Source organism: Pangasianodon hypophthalmus, chromosome 22, assembly GCF_027358585.1.
Source record: "Pangasianodon hypophthalmus isolate fPanHyp1 chromosome 22, fPanHyp1.pri, whole genome shotgun sequence".
NCBI classification, from domain to species: domain Eukaryota; kingdom Metazoa; phylum Chordata; class Actinopteri; order Siluriformes; family Pangasiidae; genus Pangasianodon; species Pangasianodon hypophthalmus.
In genome coordinates this window covers 20,459,026-20,479,512 of record NC_069731.1, presented here as the reverse complement: position 1 = coordinate 20,479,512, position 20,487 = coordinate 20,459,026, and the positions used below count along the sequence as shown (strand labels likewise).

The window sequence follows — 20,487 nt, the reverse complement described above, 5'->3', positions numbered from 1 at the left end:
TTAGTTTGGAAAAACATTCATGTTTCACTCCTGAGTTTTTTTGTTGTTGTAAATTTACATATAGCATAAAAAGACTCTTTATTAAATCATATATCTCTCCATGAGTTTCTGTGATTTTATATATGGATTACACTGTTAAGTTTAAATCACTTATTTATTTCAAATACACACCAATTTCATTTTTAGTTCAGTTTGGCCATGAAAACTGTTATACACAAATTTTATCCAGAGGAATTCTCAGCTGTTCTCCTCACTAATCCTGAATTTTTTTTTTTGTTTGTGCTTCACTGAGATGCTCTGAATTTTTCAGCAAAACAACTTCACACAACTTTCCCAACACTGTCGAACTCTCCGCTCAGGTGCTGCTGGATGGAGGCAGAGAGTCTCCGGATAAACTGTGAGATTTCTTCCCTTTCTTCACTTAATCACAGAAGAGAAACAGCAGAAATGAAGAGGATTAGAAGCAGGAAGTTACTGTGGAACTCCATAAAAACCTGAGTTTGATCAAATACACAGTTTGCTTTCACATTTTTTTATAATTGTTGAAACTTTTTAGCATCAAAACCAACCAAAAACCCACATAGTTTTCTCACTGTAAATGCTTTTAAGTGTCTGCCTTGGGCTGTTTTGTCATTTTTGCATCCTAACAGCTGGTGTTTATTTATTTATTTGTTTGTTTATTTATTTATTTATTTTACACAACCTCTCCGGCGGCCCGCAGCGAGCCGTCACATGATGGATGATTCTCACTTCACTGTCAGCCTTGAACTGGTTTGGTGTTTGTCTTATTAATCTGTTTTGTGTGCCGTCATTTATCTTACATGAGACTGTAGTCAATTGACTTCCACCCTACAGCACATCTCGAACAAATTAGATACTCATTGAAGGGCAAATATATACAATCTGACAAGATTTGGCATCCGTTTGTATTTTACCTGAAAAGTAAGCCCATTATTTAATGGACATATGTGGCTTTGCAGTTTAGTTGTCTTTGTTTTGCATTTTTTTTTTGTACTACATTCCTTTTCTTTTTAGCTGGATTTCATCTTCAGCAGGCGGTGGATAGATTTAAGATTATTGCATAGGATTGTTGTAATTCAGAGTGTACATGGGTCTTATTATTATTATTATTATTATTATTATTATTATTATTATTATGTGTGTATGTATATGTGTATATATATATATATATATATATATACATATATATATATATATATATATATATATATATATACATATATATATATATATATATATATATACATATATATATATATATATATATATATATATAATTTTTCTGTCTCTTTTGAGCTGTTTTGAAAAGAAGTCTGTGATCACTTTAAATTGAAATCTTTCATCTCCAATAAAAACTTACCTCGACAAAAAAACTTCCACGGTTCTTTATATGGTTATAAATTCATTTTGGGCTTAAGGAATCTTCCAGGTGGGATCTAACACTGACACTGAGGAAGTTCAGATTCTACTGAGTCGTGTAAGCGAAAGTGTTTAAAGTAATTAAAGTCTGGAGTGAAATGTGGATCGGTACTGTGTTCTCCATCTCACATTATACGCTGAAGATCCTCTAACGATAGACCTGCAGTTAATTAAAGAGCGTTACTGCGTACGACGCTGTTTACGTCATCAATCAGCGTGATCCTGAAATCGTTTATTTATTTGTATCAGAATAGTTCAGTACTGCAACACTCTGCAGGAACCTGTTTATTCCTGCTTCAGCTTCATCTGAAGACAACATTTAGAATAAAACATTGACTTGTGTGAATCTCCTGAATGATTTTTCAGCTTTTCTGAACCTCTGTGTAAAAAACATGCAGTAAAATTGTTCACGCTGCTTTAAAACTGAGAGAGAATGTTACTCAGACTAACAGCGTGTAATCACCATCACTCTAACGATTTACCATTTACTGACGATTGTCCTGGATGTACACACGCTATACTGTCCAGCTGGTTGCCATGACGACAGGCCTCGTCTACGTGCTAAAATGGATTCTATAAATGACTGCAGGTTAAAAGGAATCACCTTTAACCCAAGACACAAAAACCTCCTGAAACCAATCTCTCTAACAGCACCGACGTGACGGATTCACTCCCTGCACAGCTTTTCTCAACAACCTTAACATTCTTAAAATGACATTTTTCTTAAATTCTAAATCTAAAATATTCTTGCAATTAAATATTTCAATCTCTGCAGGAGAATCGGTGTCATTTTTGACAAAAATGAAAACAAAAACAAAACAGAAATTGAGAAATTTTCAGGGACTTGGTTTTTTCCACAACGGAAACTAAACAATAACTAAAGAAAATCTGACTTAAAAAAGGCAAAAATTTCAGAAATAATTGACCGGATGAAGATACAACTTTTTTCCTCTGCTAATCTTATACACAAAGCTTTAATGTTAGCTTAGAAATGTTTCATAATCATGACTCGTTCAAAGTAAATGAGTAATTCTTGATAACTGATTAATTAATTAAACAAATTAATTAAATATTAAATGAGGGATTTTATTAAATCCTTTATCTGCCGTTTCATTGACAGAGATCATGTGACTAATAACTCACCAGCTTGTATCTCTCCTGAACTCCTGAAGTATTGGCACCCTTCATGAAAATATGCAAAAAAATAAACCCATGTAAATTAAATAATGCATGTAACGAAATATACTGACGTTAGACATACTGTATTCATTTAAAATGTTTTAAAGGATTTTAAAACATTTTTCAAAAATAAAAAGTTTTGTAAGTTTTGAAATATAAGTAGTGATTATTTTCTTTAAAAACTGGTTTAAAAATTATTGGCACCTCCACAAATATTAGGCGAAACCTCAAAGGTGAGACAAACTGAGTTTCTACTGAGAGAAATTTAGTAAACAACAATTTTTTTTTTTTTAAAAGAATATTTCACCACACATTTCACACACACACACAGTTTAGAATCTAGGGCATTATTTGCCTGCAAAACACTGTATTCAAAAGTATTGACACCCCATAATTAATATTTAGTGAAGTACTATCTTCTTGAGACTGAGATCAATTAAAATAAAAAGAAATTAAGGATGAAAATTTGCACTTACTTTAAGTATTCTTCAGGGATGTCATAAAATTTCAATTAACAATGTGACTTGAAATAAAGGGTTTTAAAAAAGGTTTTGAATGATTTTTTTTATAGATTTTCATATAGATTTTTTTTTTTTAGAGAACAGTTCTACAGTTTCTCCTACTTCTTGGTTGTAAGATTTGAATAAACTTTGCACATTCTCTTGAAGGGTGCCAATATTTCTGGAGTTTTATGCAAGCATGTTATTGACCTTAGCAGCCTACGATTATGATTTATAATCCAAAGCACATCAGTGTCAGATCACTAAAGCAGAACCGGGTTGAGAAATTCTGAATTGTGATAAATATACATTAATTTCCTGACATCCGAGGACAAAATGTGTGTGTGTGTGTGTGTGTGTGTGACTTCCTGAAGGTGAGGTGAATTAATGAGAGAAATGATGAGACGTGAGAGACGCGTCCCTGTGAGTCGTGTACACAGATGTGTAGTTATGCTCCTGTATTTCGTCCTTCAGCTCAAAATCCTCTTCTTCTTCATCACTTCTTTTTCTCCTCTTCTTCATCACTTCTTTTTCTCCTCTTCTTCATCACGTCTTTTCCTCCTCTTCTTCATCACTTCTTTTCCTCCATGAATAAATCATTCCTTCAGTGTGCAACTCTAAAACCCTTCTGGTCCCCACATCAGTTGTCTGATCCAGAAAATCTGAAATTTAATCTGGAATTCTGATGAAAATCGGTTAAATCCCAGACCTGCAGATTTCTCTGTTTCAAAAAAAAAAAAAAAAACTTATCCCTGGACAGGCTGAAACAGGAATCAGTGTTTATGTTGAAGTTTAAAAGCCTTCATCTCTGAAGATAAGTAGAGAAGAAAAATGCATCATGGGTTATTTTGTTTTTGTCAACGTTCCTTCATCAAAAGAAAGCGTGATAAATTTCTGAACATAAATAATCCTGAACATAACGAGGATTATTGTAATAAAAAAGCACTAGTCGGGATTATCATGTTAGTTTACAATCACATAAATGTATTTGAATTAAACACTATGAGTTCTATAATGATTTATTTTATTTGTGTGTGCAGTTTTGTGTAATGTGACAAAGAGACGAAATCAAGGTTATGAAATTTCCTTCTTCGTACCTGCCGTGTGTTTAACCTTTAGCTTTTGGTACTCTGAGAAAAATCAAGGGTTCTTTGGATAATTAAGAGTGAAGTCGTGACCCAGGTCTCTGTCTATCTGCTCATCCGTTGTAGTAGACCATCAGAGAGACAGCGGGCTTCACGGTTCCAGGAGCTGCTGGAGAACGGGTCTCGGGCTCGGAGCCGCTCTTCGGCTTGTCGCTGTCTGGATTGCAGGCGGCGTCTTGGCACGGAGCTGCGTTGGGACCGTTGGCTCGTCTAAATATCCTGAGAGACTTTGTGACCTTGGAGGAGTTTCCGTAGTGTGAGCCTCGATCTGGAGACGTGCACGTGAGCAGATCTCTGAAGCACCTGTAGAACTGACACAAACCAAACAGACGAGGAAGAAAAGAGTGAAACTAATGAGAAGTTATAGTGCAGAGATGGTTCATATGATCATCAGTTAGCTGTATTATTATTATTATTATTATTATTATTATTATTATTATTATTATTCCACCTCGGTTATCATTTAAAAGATGTTTTGTATGTTTTGTAAATGAATTAGTTTGTGGATGTGGAACATAATTTCCTGAAAGGAGTTTCTTCATCATGAAAAAGGGTGTAGTGTGGAACAGAAAGCCGGAACCTCCATACAAAATGATCAAAAGGTAAAAATAATAATAATCATAAAAATATTTTCAACATTAACACATGAACACGTGCAGCTCATTATTCAAGGAGAAGATCCTCTAATCAAATACTCATTATACTCAGTTGACTGTTCTTCAGTTTAACCCTTCGGAGGAAACCTTAAAAGCCTTTTCAGTAACAGAGCATGGAAGGAGAAAACAAACAAACCACAAATGAACAAATGCATGATATTAAAATCCCGTGTGAAAACGTAGTGAACTTAGTATACTCCCAAAACCCATGTATACGTAAAGTCAACTACATTTTCTCAAGAGAACCAAAAACTCAAAACACAAACATTCCCAGTGTGTGTGTGTGTGTGTGTTTTGAACTGAGATTCTATTTATTATCTGAGTCCATGAACATTGACTCCAGAAAGAAACCAATATAAATCTGTGAACTGATCTGCAGAGTCATTACTATTAAAATTAAAATATCTCGACCATTACGTAAGTATTCGATCAGATATCGGAGAAAAAAGAATGAACGTATAAACAGCCTTGACTGCATTTTTTTTGTTAGGATTGATTTTATTACATTTAGACTTTATACTTTTATCATATTAATTATTTTTGCTGTGTAAGTCCGTGAGTTTAACTGAATAAAAAGCTGTGGTTTTGTGTGAGTCGTGATTTTTTTAAAGTGAAGTGCTTCCAAAAAATATAAAAGAAAATATCATTTTAAAGAGGAAAATATCAGATGGTTATCGATATCGGTATCAGAAAAGAAAGTGATATCTTTGCATCTCTGAGATGTACATGTTTATACTTACACACAAGTTTTACATGAATGTGGTATTTTTTCCAAAAAACATTGACGTATTTCTAACATGCTGTTGGAAATCTCCAATGGTTATGAAATAAGCTTTCACAAATTTATTACTTGCCCTTCAGTCGCATTAATTTACACACAGTGTCTGTTCCTTATTTATTTATTTATTTAATGATAAAGAAATCTAAAAAACATAGAAAACTGTACAAGAAGGGTTATTTCGGTCATGTGAAACACACAATCTATCACAGATTCTGTTAGTAAATCAACTTGGATTTTATTTTTTTGTGGGTGTTTAAGTTGGATGTTTAAACACACAAACGTAAAGGAAAAAAAGATGCACTACTGACAGTCCCACTTCTGTGACATGTGTTTGCATCTTAAAAGGATTTAGAAGGATTTAATTTATTTAGAAGGATTTAATTAGCTCTAATGGACATGAGCAATGGATGTAAGAGGTTTAGAGAGCTGCTAAACTGAGCCAAAGGACAGAGCTGTAACACTGCAGTAATGCCATCTGTTCTGGAGATTTAGAGCAACAAAAGAAACAAAAAGAAAAAAAAAATAAAAGAGCTGAAGACTTCTTGTTATTTATATAATTATCTAATCATTTATTGCTCAGTGTTCTCTGTGTTCAGGTGTTTTTTTGCGATTTCTATGTGCACTCGGTAATGAATGAAAGAGCTTTGCAAGGACATTTACGAGGAAAATAATAATTACATTAAGTGTGAAACCAAATCAAACAGCAAATGAATCAATTTAGCTCTGATTCAGACTCAGAGATGTGCAGCGCCTTAAAGTCCTGACGATTTGTACCAGCAAGATGATAAAGAAACTATAAGCACTTGTGTAAGTTGCTCAGGATAATAAAGTCATCTACTTAACACTATAAATATACATAAATATATAAATATAAACTAGCGGTGTGAAATCCTAGGAGAACTCAGTAATTCTAATCAGAAATTTAAAGAGCCAAACAGAACCAAATCCTTCAAGTGAAAAATCGTTTTGTTCCTAGAGTATATCCCTGAGGAACTAATGATGTGTGTGTGTGTGTGTGTGTGTGTGTGTGTGACGTCAACGATTATCACGTGGAGAGAAATGATCCAGAAAAAGGTTTAGCACATGGATACTCGTGCACACATCAGTACGACATTTAATCACTACTTCGCTATGGTTAATGGCTCCAACCAAACAGGTATTTTATTGAACATAATCCACATTTTAAGGACAAAACACAGAATAATTACAACCTGGAGCATTTTCTTGCCCTCAGAACATTCACATACGAGAGGAACAGAAGACTAGATAAGCAATTATGGTTACTTCTGTCAGAAGTGGAGGAACATTAAACATCTACACATTCTATATAACCGCTCTAGTGGCTTTATTATAAATTGGTTACATACAGTGCAAAAGTTTGTGCACCCTTACATCACAAAGGTTAACTCAACAAGACGTTAGTTTGGTTTTACTGATGTTCCGTCTTTATGACGAGTAGCAAAAATGATCATAATATTTTTCCCTCTCGTGTCTCGTACATGCTGCAAGAACGACATCATGGGCAATTTTTACTAGGATTAAAATATTTATTTTGAGTTGCTCGCTGCCTTTAAAACACTCACCATGTCTCATGAGAATAAATATTTCAGAGACTTATTTTAACTTTGATAAGTTACAGCGTATTTTTTTTTTTTTTATTAATCATTTGGTGTTAGAGAACCTCCTCGTGCTTTTCACGTGCTCTTCTGTGATGTGAAACAGACACAGGAACCGGAAAGTCCTGCAACTCTGTTAAGTTTTTTCCCCATTCTAAATCAAAATCTAAATAAGTTTTCCAGTGTCATCTCTAAAATATCCTAAAGAGCACCACAGTTAAAATAAAATAAAGAGCTCTAAAATAAAGAGCACCACATTATTGTGCCTGAAAGTTTGTCTCTCAGTGGTGGTAAATGATGGAAAGTAAAAATCGGTGTGATTATCGACACCATGACGGCTCTTGGCACCAGATTTACTCACCAGCTTGTTCCTAAAGCAGGAAAAATCTCTGTTTTTCTCTTCCTCTTCTCTTTTCATTTTTCGTCCCTGCTCCAGAGAAGGCTGACACTCGACTCTGTACAGCACTTTAAGTCTTCAACTCGCCTCAACTCACGGTTACCAAGGTTACGGGCTGGGAGGAATTGAAGACTGAAAATGACATACAGTGGACTTGACGTCTTCCACGAAGACTTCGGACAAATGTCTTACAGTCCGCGGCAGAGCTTTAGCACAGGATGATGCACGAGATTTCACCGAAGAGGGAAAAAATGTTCTTGCCTGTATGATGGAACTGATATTCATTGTGCACAGGTGTAAACATTCATGTGAAATTTAAAGTACGAGTGAAAAGAGGGGAAAAAACAAACAAAACAAAAAAAACTCAGTATGTATTTATACTCACAATTTTATAACTTCAGTTTGATGAATTATTTGTATAAAGTTATAGAATAAGAAAATAAAAGGCACAGTTACATTTAAACTAGATAAATAAACAACAAATAAACAGTAATCATCAACCCATTTATTCCCAGTGCTCCCAGTTATGACCAGAAATTGAGTTTGTAAAGCTCTACAAGAGATTTTTCACCCAAATGTGAGCGATAAATTCTGATCATCTCGATTTCATACGCATTTTCATGTGAGTGGTTTTTATATGAGGTCACGTGACCAAAGTTTCTTCGACCTGAGGAAGAAGACATTTTGTTTCTGAGCTCTGTGAAAGAAAGTAAATAAAACAGTCATACATGTTTGGTGCATGTTCTCATTGAAAGATTGATTATTAATATTTATTAATATTTTAAGAGATTAATAAACTTTTGAACACAAAAGTCACTGTGGTTGGAATTCTGTTCGGAAGCTCGCGCACACACATCATGGAGTATGAACTGCGTCTTTCTCACTCCAAAGACGTGTTTTTGTGTCAAAATTAGTTTTTTATTTGAAGATTACAATCAGCTTTATGGGATCTGGTGTTTTTTATGAGGACTGGAAGGAAATGTCTAGGAGCAGTGTTTATAAAGATGGTTATGAGTCCGTGATTCAGAAACACTCTCATTAATGTAGAAGGTTTTGGTGATGGCCCTCACCTGTTTGTTCATGAAGATGTAGATGATGGGGTTGATCACGGTGCTCGTTTTGGCTAACAGAGACGGCATGATGCTGGCCTCGGGCGTGACCAGTCCGGGTTCTCCGAACGTCGCTACGAGCGCCATGATACCGTACGGCAGCCAGCACAGCAGATAACATGCCACCATGGTGACCACCAGGAGGAGAACCCGCTGTTCACGCTTACGACTCAGCGCCGTGTTGATCCTAATCACCTTCATCACCAGGAAAGATGATAAACAGGAAACAGAGGGGTTGAGTAAAAAAGAAACAGTGAGGAACATCACACAGGAACGATGAGTTGCTCCTCATGGGTTTCATCTCTAACTTTCTCCAATTCCACCAAGCCAAAAAGCTGACACTGGAGACTCCTTCCATCAGTAAGGAGTTAATTAAACGTCTCCTTACAGAAAACTTCACTCCATCAACAAATTTTACATAAAAATCTGTTTATGTGGAACATCCGCTGTACACGTCCCTGTGAATGAGCTGTTACTATAGAAACGATAACGTATTAGAACCAGCGCATTAATATAAACCTGCGCTACTGTCAGAGCTGCTGTTATAGAAAACTAATCAACACCTTCTGACCAATCACAATCCAGAATTCAACAGTGAGTAGGAGTATAAAATAAACTATTTTATCAACCAAGTTTATAAAGTTTCATAAAGAACATGATAATGTTTCCTTCCTCACTGATGTACCTTTCTGACCTTTTTGGAAAGAAGTATAACTCAGGTACATAAAGTCTAAAACATCTGCACTGGCAGCAGCTTTTTTTAAACCCCATGTGATTTTCTTATGAATAATCAGCAAATTATCTCTCTCTCTCTCTCTCCGTCTCTCTCTCTCTCTCTCTCGCTCTCTCTCTCCGTCTCTCACTTTGACATTGTAAAGCCTTCACCTGCGGCGTGATGCTGCTATTTGACAATTTGAGACTTAACAGTGTGTTTCTTGATGGACATGGAATTAATTGGCACCCTGTTGTTCTGAACCACTTTGAACCCTTCTGTCTGTTCTCTCCTCTTTCGGGTTTAAGGTTAAAAACAAAGCACACAGGGGTGCTGAGAGACTCGAGGCGGGGAGGCAGGTGGCATGAAACTGCGGTGAGATGTGGAGGAGGTGAACATCAGGAGAAAGCTTGTGCTTGTGGCTCAGCTGTGACTGCACTTCCAATTAAGGGTGAGATCTCTCAAGGAGGCGAAAAAGCGACTGAACCAAAAGGATGAAGGGCATCACGTGGAAAGTTCATTGCTTTTAGCTTTTCAGTTTTGAGTCTTTATGGGGAAATATAAAGAGCTGTATGGAATGAGAGATGATGCGAGCTTCTTATACATCACTATAAATATCTTTCAAAGACTTGAACCTATTAGGAAAACTGCAGAAATTTGTAAAATGAATCGACTTTCTGACCGAGCTTGTGTCACTAAACGCTGAGGCTGAAGATAGAACTGTATAAACGTTCACATAAACAGCAAAGTAAACTGAACCAGCAAATGAAATAATAAAATCAGGGCAGAAAATAAGTAATAAACCTGAGCCTGAGCACGATTACAGAACAGAGCCAAGCTTTTTGAGGAATAACACCAGTTCTCTGTATTTCTAAATATTTTTTACAATACTGGTATCACATCGGCTAGTGAGAGATTGGAACACAGAATAAGCATGAAGCATGAGATAGTAACACAATTTAACACAATAACACAATTTATTATCCTTTCACCTTGTGATCTGTTTTGTTACTTGTGATAAAGAAGAAATGTCTGATACTGAACTCATTAAATGTGTCGTTATTAGGAATTACAGGTCTTTATGAAAACTATTTGGCTTGTGAGGGAATGAAAGTCTAAACACCAAGTGATATTTTTAAAAATAAGCATTTGCATTCATTTTATATAAACAAATTTTCATTAACTACTCTTTAAAAAAGACTTAAGGAAAAAAGGTAAAATGTGTAAGTTACATCAAATCCCCAGTAATTAATGAATTGTGAGGAAGAAACCTTGAGAGGAACCAGAACCAGACTCAAAAGGGAAATCACACCGGATAGTGCGATTATAAACAAAGTGCAAATATAAAGTATAACTGTGAATATAATTAACTAATGAAGTAACAGATCGACTGATTGCTCAGTACTGTATTCCCTCTCTCTCATTACACACATCATCATTTAGGAGGAAGAAGCAGCAGCTTGGTGTTAATCTGATCTCACACTAGGATTCTGCTGTAATTGGCTCGGATCAATCGCTAACTGCGGTCAGAAATTCCTCAGATAGCCGTTAGCGTGAGGGATTAAACGCTCTGAATGATGTAGCTGAATGATTTAAAATGATGGAGCTTTCTGACAGACGGGAAACAATTATTTAATGTCTGTAGTTTGTCAAATAAATCGAATATGAAATCTGCCCTTTTCCCTCACTGATGGAGCTGAACCTCCCTCACTCCTGTGTACGGCTGGTAAGGGTGAGAAACAGCTGAAAAATAGAAATGTCCTGAAACAGGTCATACTTTAACTATGGAAAAGATGACAAGTTGACTAATTAGCCGTGACTTCTGTCCCCTAGCGGATAAAAAGTTACGCAGGTGATTTTGTGAACAATTCTGTTTAGCACACAATGCTAGCTCTCAGGTGAACTCTAACACCAGCATTAAAATTCACAGCCGTTCATCACCTTTAGCACTCGTCCTTCTTTCATATTCCATCTCAGTGCACCACCGGGGCAACGTTCTCCCCTTACGAACCCTCAGAGAGAGCGAGGAACAATAATGAGACCATTTTCAAGACTTCCTCTGTGTTCAGGTGCTAGAAGCAGGTCAGATATGAGGTGACCTGTGACCTATCTCATTTGTTTTGTTCAGCTATGTGTGATCCAAAATGAGATCTTCTTTCCCAGGAACATGAAGACAAGCTGCTTTTCACGCACCAGTGTGCTTCATTAATACCACAAAACACAGCAGAGGGAAAAAAACCCGGTCAGTGGTACTGGAAGGTCAGTGTTTACGGCTGCAATTTTTTTATTTCCTTTTCAATCAGTTTCAATCATGGCCAAAACCGGGAGGCAAAAATCGCTTCTTTTTACATGTGAATAGATTTTCATTCTGCGGCATTTCAGCACGCAACACACTCCCTGTGATGTTTGTGAGCATTCTAATGTTCTCCCAACAGGTGCTGTATTGTTTGTGGACAAGAAAATAGTTTTAATGCTTCACAGAGTCAATTTTCCAGCTTAAAAGCCACTCAGAACCTCTGAGGTCATGATTCTGAATGAGAGCCACTCGACAGCTTACACCTTTTCCTTCACATTGGAGACGTGGAGAAGATCATGGCCATGAATCTGAAATGCTGCACTTCCTTGAAAGTTTCAAACCTTTCCAGCTTCCTTTTTAAAACCATGAGTGTTTCACTGTTCCAGCACCTTCTGAAGAGAAGCTGTTTGAGAGTTTTCTGATGTGTATTTTTTTTTTTTTTGAGTCTCATTTTTGTTGGTGTAAAGTCCAGCGATGTACAACTGATATGAAATAAGTTGCTCACATGACGTGCATGTGTAACCTTACTGCTTCTGCCTTCTGATGATTATACTGAATAACGTACGTATGTCTCACTGCTGCTCGCATGAGAGTCACAAAATACCTGAATAGTGATTACAGTAGTGATTCAAAGTGTAAGTAAGTGAGTAAGTGTGTGCTACAAACTCCAAATGATTGCTAATTTTCTTCTTAATATCAAGAACCTGTCAGGAATTTAACGTTTAGCTCTGGGTGCACTCTTAACAAAAAGGGTTCTTCAAGCGTTCATTGGATAATTAAGGGTTCTTAGCTTCCTACTCGCCTAGTGTCACTCTTAGCCTCTTTTTCTATGTAGAATAATTAAGAGTTCCCTTGAAAAAACTCTTAAGGGTTCTACATTTGTATCAGTGTTTTAAAGGGTCTCCTCAAGAATTAAAGTGTTCATTAAAGTGTTGTTAGACTCTTAAAAGGTTCTACTTGGAACCCTTTCTGACATGGAAGCTTCAGGAGAACAACCTCAGAGGAACAACAGAAGAAACCTTAATGTAACCTGGTGATGAACTCCACACCAGATTCAAGCCCAGGCTTCAGTATAAGAAGCTCTGGATTAGAAAGTGAGCGTGTTAGCAGTGCACCACAAGGAGGACTGAAACAAGAGGGGCTTAAGAGGTATGAGGCCTGACAATCGCTCTACAGCAACCACAACAAAGAAACAGAGAATAAGAACAAAATAGAATCTCTACAGAAAGCTAACCAGGAAACAAAAGTTTTTTTCTTTTCTCCAAGAGAAGGAACCTGAAGAATCAAAAAGATGCCCAAGTTGACAAGGCAAGGCCAACCCAGCGCAGAAGAAAGTCTAGAGTAGAGCGCTAGTTTTCAAAATATTGATACCAGCTTAGTCTTTTCCTCACAGTGTGAAGTTAAGACTGAGAGTTTGAGGAACCTGTAAGCGGCCCTTAAACAGACCAGTCACAGGTGGAGCTCATTAGCACTAATCACTGCGATTCCTCTCTGTCTCCCTCTGGTGGCGGCTCGGGGGTGTGGCAGCCTGCCCTTTACACTGAAGGGTTCTAAATGTGCATCATTTTTTCATCTATACCAAACATTTATGATTTATTATAGGCTAAGCATTTAGAAAACAAGTATTTGCATATTAATGAGTGTATAATGCTACAGAATCATCAGAGTGTCTAATTTTTCCAGTCACAGAAGCTCAGTAATCTCACCTGCTTGATGGCCTGCAGCAGTTTTCCGTAGCTGTACACAATCACTACAAACGGAAGGATGAGACAGAAAAAGAAGAGACAGACTATGTAGGACACGTTGTTTGCTGTTTTGGTGGTCCAGTTGACACTGCAGGTAGTACCGGGACCCTCGGGACCGTACTGGCTCCACCCGAACAGCGGAGGCACGGTCCACACCAGCGAGTAGATCCAGGAGAAAGCGATGCCCATGAAGACCTTCCTGTAGCTGGTGACGTCGGCCTGCGTGGCCCCCATCATGGTGCAGTAACGTTCATATGACAGAGCAGCCAATGAGATCAGAGACACGATACCTACACCAACAAGAGAGAGGGAAGGTCATGATGTCATCAGTGTGCGCCTCCAACACAATCTTTGGAGTACAGTTCATAAAGTTCATTTACTGAAACATTTTCTAAATTTTTGGGCAAAATGACTTGCTGGATGAAGGAGAAGAGCTCATGGTTACACTAAATCTTGTCATTTATTATATACTTTGTTCTATTTTCTCCTATTTGTAGTTATGTATCTGAAGTTTAGTTCATCTCATTTCCTTCTGAAGGAGAAACGGATCCAGAAATGAGAAGATCGATGGACAGGGTGCGAGCAGAGGGATTAGTGCTTCCTAACACCTTCACATCACGTTTTACACACGTTCACATGTGAAGAAACCTCAGGGAAAAAAATTGCCTTAGCGACCCTAAATTATTAGTATATGCAAATATATAAACTGTCAGTTGACTTTTTATACAGAAACGTTGTTGCTCACTTTATAAACTTATTTTCAGTGTGAAGTTCTGTAGGAGTGTGTGAGTGTTTGATGCGCTCGGATTAACCTAATTCTGTTCATGCCTTAAATTACAATCGGAGAAGCGCGCTGGCTGCCATGAAAACAAGCCCTCATCATCTGCTCAGAAACACAAGATTAAAGAGTTAAAAACATCAGCATTCACCTTAATTCATCTATTTTTGTTCATAAACTTTAAAACTGAAATTTCTATGATGGTACTTGAATGTGAAGTGGCTAAACTCTTGAGAAAAGCTTTTCAGACTCGTTATTATACACGAAACACAATGCAATAAAATGAGTTAATCAGTGAAACAATGTGAAGAGCCACTCTACAGCATCGATTACCATCGCTCGTTAACGCTCGTTAATGTCTCACTGATTACAGCAGGTTACAAAACATCTCCATCCACAGCTGCTCGTACTGAGCCGTGTTCCCAGCGTCCACAAGTTGCCTCAGTGTATGTGAGGAAAGTTCCTGGTATTCAGAGTCGGGTTATGCAGCTGCTTAAGTGGATTTTATGAGCTCCACATTCAGATTATTAAAATCACCTGCGTGTCGTTAAGACCTCCGAGGTCTGAGACGGCGTTTTAGAATAATGTCCAGACCACAAAATTAGTGTGAACTGAAAAAGGACATTTGTTTTGTTTTTTTTTCATGTTTTTTTCTTTGCTGTCAAATGTAATATCATGTAACATAAAAGCAAAAGACAATTTAAAAATGAAAAATACAAAGACTAATATGATATATATATGTATATATGTATATGTATATATATGAGAAATAAATCTAATATATTACTGCATGAATAGTGCTAACTGCAGCTATCACATTAATCACTGTTGCTCCTCACTGGAGAAAAATAAGTGTAACTGAGACACGCCTCTGTTTTAGTCAAACTCCGCCCCCTGTGTGTAACACTCACTGAACTTCTGAATAAGTCTGTAGCTACTTCTGAAATCTGAATACTGATGTGCTGAATTGTGACACACTGACATGTTCTTCACTCACACAGCTGACAAAGAACCACAACATGTGGGTTCTCTGAAACGGTGTGTGTCCACAGAAGCAACGCTTAACTTTTACTACATCTGCAGTAACTACTGAAGTTCACTGTACACAGCTGCGTGTCTGGAGGAATATCACGTGAGTTTCAGTGAAGAGCGGCGGCTGCTGTTTTCATCCTCAACGCTGCGACATGACTCTTCTCTTTAAGACTAATGCTCATAAAGCTACATGACACCTACGTAAGCCCTTCATAACACTTCAGAACCATTAGCAGTTCTGTTATCCGTCAGGGGGAACGCTTAAAGGATGGATCTAGAACCCTACAGCTGAGTGTTTTCCCATCAGAAAGGGAAAGTGTGAGGTTCAAATCTCTCTTAGGACAAAAAGGTTCCATAAAAGGTTCTTCAGTGGTTCTTTAAGAAATGATTGGATAATTAAATGTTCTTAGCCTCCTAAAAGGTTCTCCTTCCAAGCCTTACTGTTAGGCTGCAGGGTTCCTCTAGAAGGACAACTAAAGAACCCTAGAAGGTTCTGCATCTTTGTGAGTGTATGTTCAATCTGACCGGCTCCAGATTTTAAGAAGAAGATAACAGTCTGTAGTTCACAGGTGCTCACTCAATACACACACTTAGAGAAACAAGAAGTTTCTTCAAGGGTTCTGTGGATATGTAAGGGTTCTTCGGCTCCTAACACTTACACTGCACTTATAAAGATGGTATTTATTGATGGTAAATCTAAATAACTAAAGTTTTGGCACCCCGAGCGGACACAGCAGGGTGATGGAGGATAAATGATCTGCAGGAATGAGACAGGTGAGATCAGGCTGATCATGAAGCTCCTGATCATGAAGCTCAGGTGAGATCTTACCGAGGAAGGAGTTGATGAAGCCGTACCACACGCAGCCGTGCGCACCGATCAGCCACCGTCTGCGCGCGCTCGCGGCGAAGCTAAACGGCGTCCCGAGCACGCACACGAGCAGGTCGCTCACCGAGATGCTCACGAGCATGCAGTTGATCGGCGAGCGCAGCGGCTTGTGACGGCAGAACAGCAGGAGCACGAGCGCGTTGTTCACGAAGCCGAACGTGCCGATGAAGCCGAGACACACGGCGACCACCACGTGACCGGCGGGACTCAGATCGCGCTCCGAGTGCGCGTGACCGCCGCTGGCGTGGGCGCACGAGGCGCAGCTCCGGCTCAAGTTGGACGCGAGCACTGCACTGGAGTAATCCATGATCCATCAAGGAGACCGCATTAATTAACAAATAAAAACAAACAAACAAACAAACAAACAAACAAATAACTCCAGAAGCACTACCTGTGGAGCTGCGCGTGACTCACTGTACTTCACTTTCACCTGGTGTTAATTGCTCATTAATTCCTCACTAAAGTTATTTAATCACATTAAATACGCAGGATGGAGCTCATGATGGAGCTCAGTCTCTTTATACCCCATTTATCGGACCGAAACGGATTTTATTGACGCTCCCTCCCCCTGAGCGCGCGCTCTCCCACCCACCTGACGTGTGCGCGCTCACACACACACACACAGAGACACACACACACACACACACACACCGGTTAAAACGAACCTGCAGTTAACGAGCGTGACCTTTATACATATTCGCTCTGTTAAATCACACCTTTTTAACTATAAATATAGAAAATCCGTTTCAGAGAGAGTTCAGTGAGTCACTTCTACACACCGGAGATTGTTTTCTCTGAGCAGGGAAACGGTTCATCCAACACTACAGGAGGATCGAGTTAATTACACACAGTAAGGGTTAATTACAGAGCGCAGGAGATGAAGAAGTCACGTGATGGTCAGAAGGTGTTGATTAATCTTCTATCACAGCAGCTCTGACAGACCTCGGGGTTGGTGACCATGGGAAGTTATTTTGTGCTCTCATTAATTCAATGCATTTGAAAAGTGGCTCAGAAGATGACTCTGTGTGTGTGTTTATACACATATGTATATGTAATGATCAAAAGTATGTGCACCCCTGACCATCACACCCATATGTGCTTCTTCCCCAAACTGTTCCCACAAAGTCAGAAGCACACAGTTGTATAGAACGTCTCTGTGTGCTGTAGCTTTACAGTTTCCCTTCACTGGAACTGAGAGGCTCAAACCTGTTCCAGCATGACAATGCCCCTGTGCACAAAGCGAGCTCCATGAAGACATGTGTGAAGGTTGGAGTGGAAGAACTCGAGTGTCCTGCACAGAGCCCTGACCTCAACCCCACTGAACACCTTTGGGATGAACTGGAACACCGACTGAACCCCAGACCTCCTTGACATCCCAACATCAGCGCCTGACCTCACTAATGCTCTTGTAGCTGAATGAACACAAATCCCCACAGCCACGCTCCAACATCTAGTGGAAAGCTTCCCAGAAGAGTGGAGCTCATTATAACAGCAAACACACGGGGAATAAATCTGGAATGAGACGTTCAACACGTACATATGGGTGTGATGGTCAGGTGTCCATAATTATTTAGCCATACAGTGTACATCAGCTCAGCAGTGAGGGATGTTTTGTCACACTGTGTGTTCTCACTGTAAGAAAATAAAATGGCGTCCTTCGTCAACACGGCTACAGATCTCAGGATGAAGGAGAAGAACAGATTCAGATGAATGTAGTTCCTGGTGCAGTGAAGCTTCCTGCAGATGTGGAGTAAAATATTAAACACGTGCTCTGCACATGTTCTGCAAAAATCATGCCAATTTCCTTGTGAGCTAAATGTTAGGTGATTCTTGATTCTTGTACTTCCCAGTTTTTATAGGAATATTTCAGCCTCAGTCATATAAACACTATCAAGACAAGACAGAACAGCAGGCACAGTGTTTATACTCAGTGTCAAAACCCCTGAATTATGGTCTGTCTAAAAACACAGCCAAATACGACTCATTTAATGACTATAATCATTACAACGAATCAGGTGTATACAACAGAGCTTTTGTTTGTGTCATGCATCAGCACTAAATTGCAGAGGAATGCAACAGATAAAGGGTGCCATTATTTTGTCATCATTTCTCCTTTATTTGTCCAAGCATCAGATTGTACACGGCTGAATGGATTGAATGATTCATCTACAATAACAGTCACATAACAGTCCAAATGCCTCTTTAAGAAAAAGAAAAATCAATACAGGCAGATCCATAATTATTGGCACCCTGGGAGAACATGGAGAAAAAAAGGATTAAGGGAAAAGAATGCCTCTGCTGCATTTTGTAAGATAAATAATAAAAGAAAAAAGAAAGAAAAAAATATGAAAATGTATACTTTTAAACAATACACTATATTTTACTCACAGAGAGCAATCCATCGCTAAACCTTTCCCTTTTGTGTTATCTGTTTAAAGACATCTTGTACTCGTTCCCCTCACGGAAAAAATCACAAATAATTATGTGAAGAACATGTGAGAAATATATTCGACCACATTAAACCGTAAAATTGCACACGTGAACTTCACATCATCGTATGAATAATATCTGATCATGTGTGGAAAAGAATTATTCATGTGAGAAAATGACATCTGAAAAACGTGAAACTCTTTACTCTCAAACATAAAATTTAGAAAAGGAGCACGAACACGGGAGTGTTATTTTATATGACGACTGAATTCCCTGCTGAAAAAATCATTAAAAACATTTAGACATGTCTAATGGCTCCTAATGGGTTCTAATGTATTTCCGATGGCAGTTCAATGGAACATGTTGTTCCTGATGATCCTTGTCTAATTTTATTCTGATGGAATTCATTTACCCACCACAGAATGTCCTATTGGATTCTGGTGGCGTTTAATAATAACCAGAAAATCCCTGATGGAAACCTTTAAGCCAGATTTTTTGTAATGAACTGTTGGAGGGTCCAAAGGAATCCGGTCTCTGATATTGACATTTGTGGTTTATTGATTTATTTTAATTGAATTCTTGAAGCAAGTAAATAATAATAATAATAGTATACTGATTGAACTGGTGGAAACCATTAGACAATTTTCATTAAGAAATGAAAAAACGTTCGATGTTTAATTACGATACAGTGCCATCTCAATTCTGTGTTTGTTTTACCTAAAAGCAGTAGAGAAAATGAAGTTCTCTAACCTTCAATAAGATTGAAATGGCAAAAGAAAATGAAAATGCCCAAAGCCTTTCTGAACAGTCAAAGCATCTCTGATTTAATTTGTATGTTCAAACTGCTGTGTGTAAAAGACAGTCGTCTCTTGTGTCCACTAAAGTCTCCCTTCTAATATTTCAGAAACCACAGAAGCTCTTTTCTTCTCCTCCGTGTATCTGTCACTTCATATTTTCATCAACGGTGTCCTTTCATCCTGAGCTGCCCGTGTTCAGGACTCCCACTGCGCAGCACTGCATAGTTATTAACTACAATAAAGTGTCCCAAGATGAGCCCTGAATAACAAGAGCCAAGAATAACACCGAGCAGAGAAAAGCTGAGTGTCGTTACTGACAGCGGGTTTTGTATGGGAGAGACTGCCATAAAAAATTTGCAAAAAGATTTGCGATTGTAATAAAAAAATAAGAATCATACTAGCACTATTCAGGCCCAGATTTATTAATGATAATCCTTTAAAAAAAACTGAAAACAGACTGAATTCCTACCAGAATTGCTTCCTACCTGGAGGGTTGGTCGTATCAGGTGACATGGACGGGATCCACATCTGCTCCTCGCAGACTCTCCACTGGTGTCCCACAAGGCTCAGTACTTGGTCCTCTCCTGTTCTCCCTCTATACTCAATCTCTCTGTGAGGTTTTATCCTCACATGGGTTTTCATACCACTGCTATGCAGATGACACTCAACTCATCGTCTCCTTCCCTCAGACACATGTTTCTGCTCAGATCTCAGCATGTCTGGCAGACATCTCATCATGGATGGCAGCTCATCAGCTGAAACTTAATCCCAGCAAAACTGAACTGCTCTGCATCCCAGGTGATTCATCCCCATCTCAGGATCTTGTGATCTCCCTGGACGACTCTCTGATCTCGCCTTCGGTCACTGCACACAACCTTGGGATGCAGCTGCACGACTAGTGTTCAACCTTCCTAAGTTCTCCCACACCACCCCATTGCTGCACTCCCTCCACTGGCTTCCTGTAGCTGCTGCATCAGATTTAAAACAC

At 38.4% G+C, this 20,487-nt stretch overlaps 1 protein-coding gene across 2 annotated transcripts; it reads right to left on the bottom strand.

Annotated features, from left to right (window-relative positions):
• Positions 1–2,573: 2,573 nt before the first annotated feature.
• On the bottom strand, positions 2,574–16,779 carry tmtopsb (teleost multiple tissue opsin b). Of its 2 annotated transcripts, none has more exons than XM_026938005.3 (4): positions 16,216–16,779; positions 13,538–13,866; positions 8,785–9,018; positions 2,574–4,575 (listed from the first exon to the last, which is right to left on the bottom strand). In XM_026938005.3, exons 1-4 carry the CDS (start codon positions 16,577–16,579, stop codon positions 4,318–4,320), a joined length of 1,185 nt encoding a protein of 394 aa, XP_026793806.1. In that variant the 5' UTR covers positions 16,580–16,779; the 3' UTR covers positions 2,574–4,317. The 2 variants fall into 2 exon arrangements, with proteins under 2 accessions (XP_026793806.1, XP_026793807.3); XM_026938006.3 differs by having other exon boundaries at positions 4,345–4,567.
• Positions 16,780–20,487: the final 3,708 nt, after the last annotated feature.

What these genes read in the sequence shown, in the direction of transcription:
- tmtopsb (XM_026938005.3), bottom strand. Translation starts at nt 16,579, where the DNA reads ATGGATTACTCCAGTGCAGTGCTCGCGTCCAACTTGAGCCGGAGCTGC. An exon ending in TGCTGCAGGCCATCAAGCAG is followed by an intron (nt 9,019 to 13,537) that starts GTGAGATTACTG and finishes CTGGTGATGAAG; the next exon opens with GTGATTAGGATCAACACGGC. An exon ending in ACATCTTCATGAACAAACAG is followed by an intron (nt 4,576 to 8,784) that starts GTGAGGGCCATC and finishes GGTTTGTGTCAG; the next exon opens with TTCTACAGGTGCTTCAGAGA.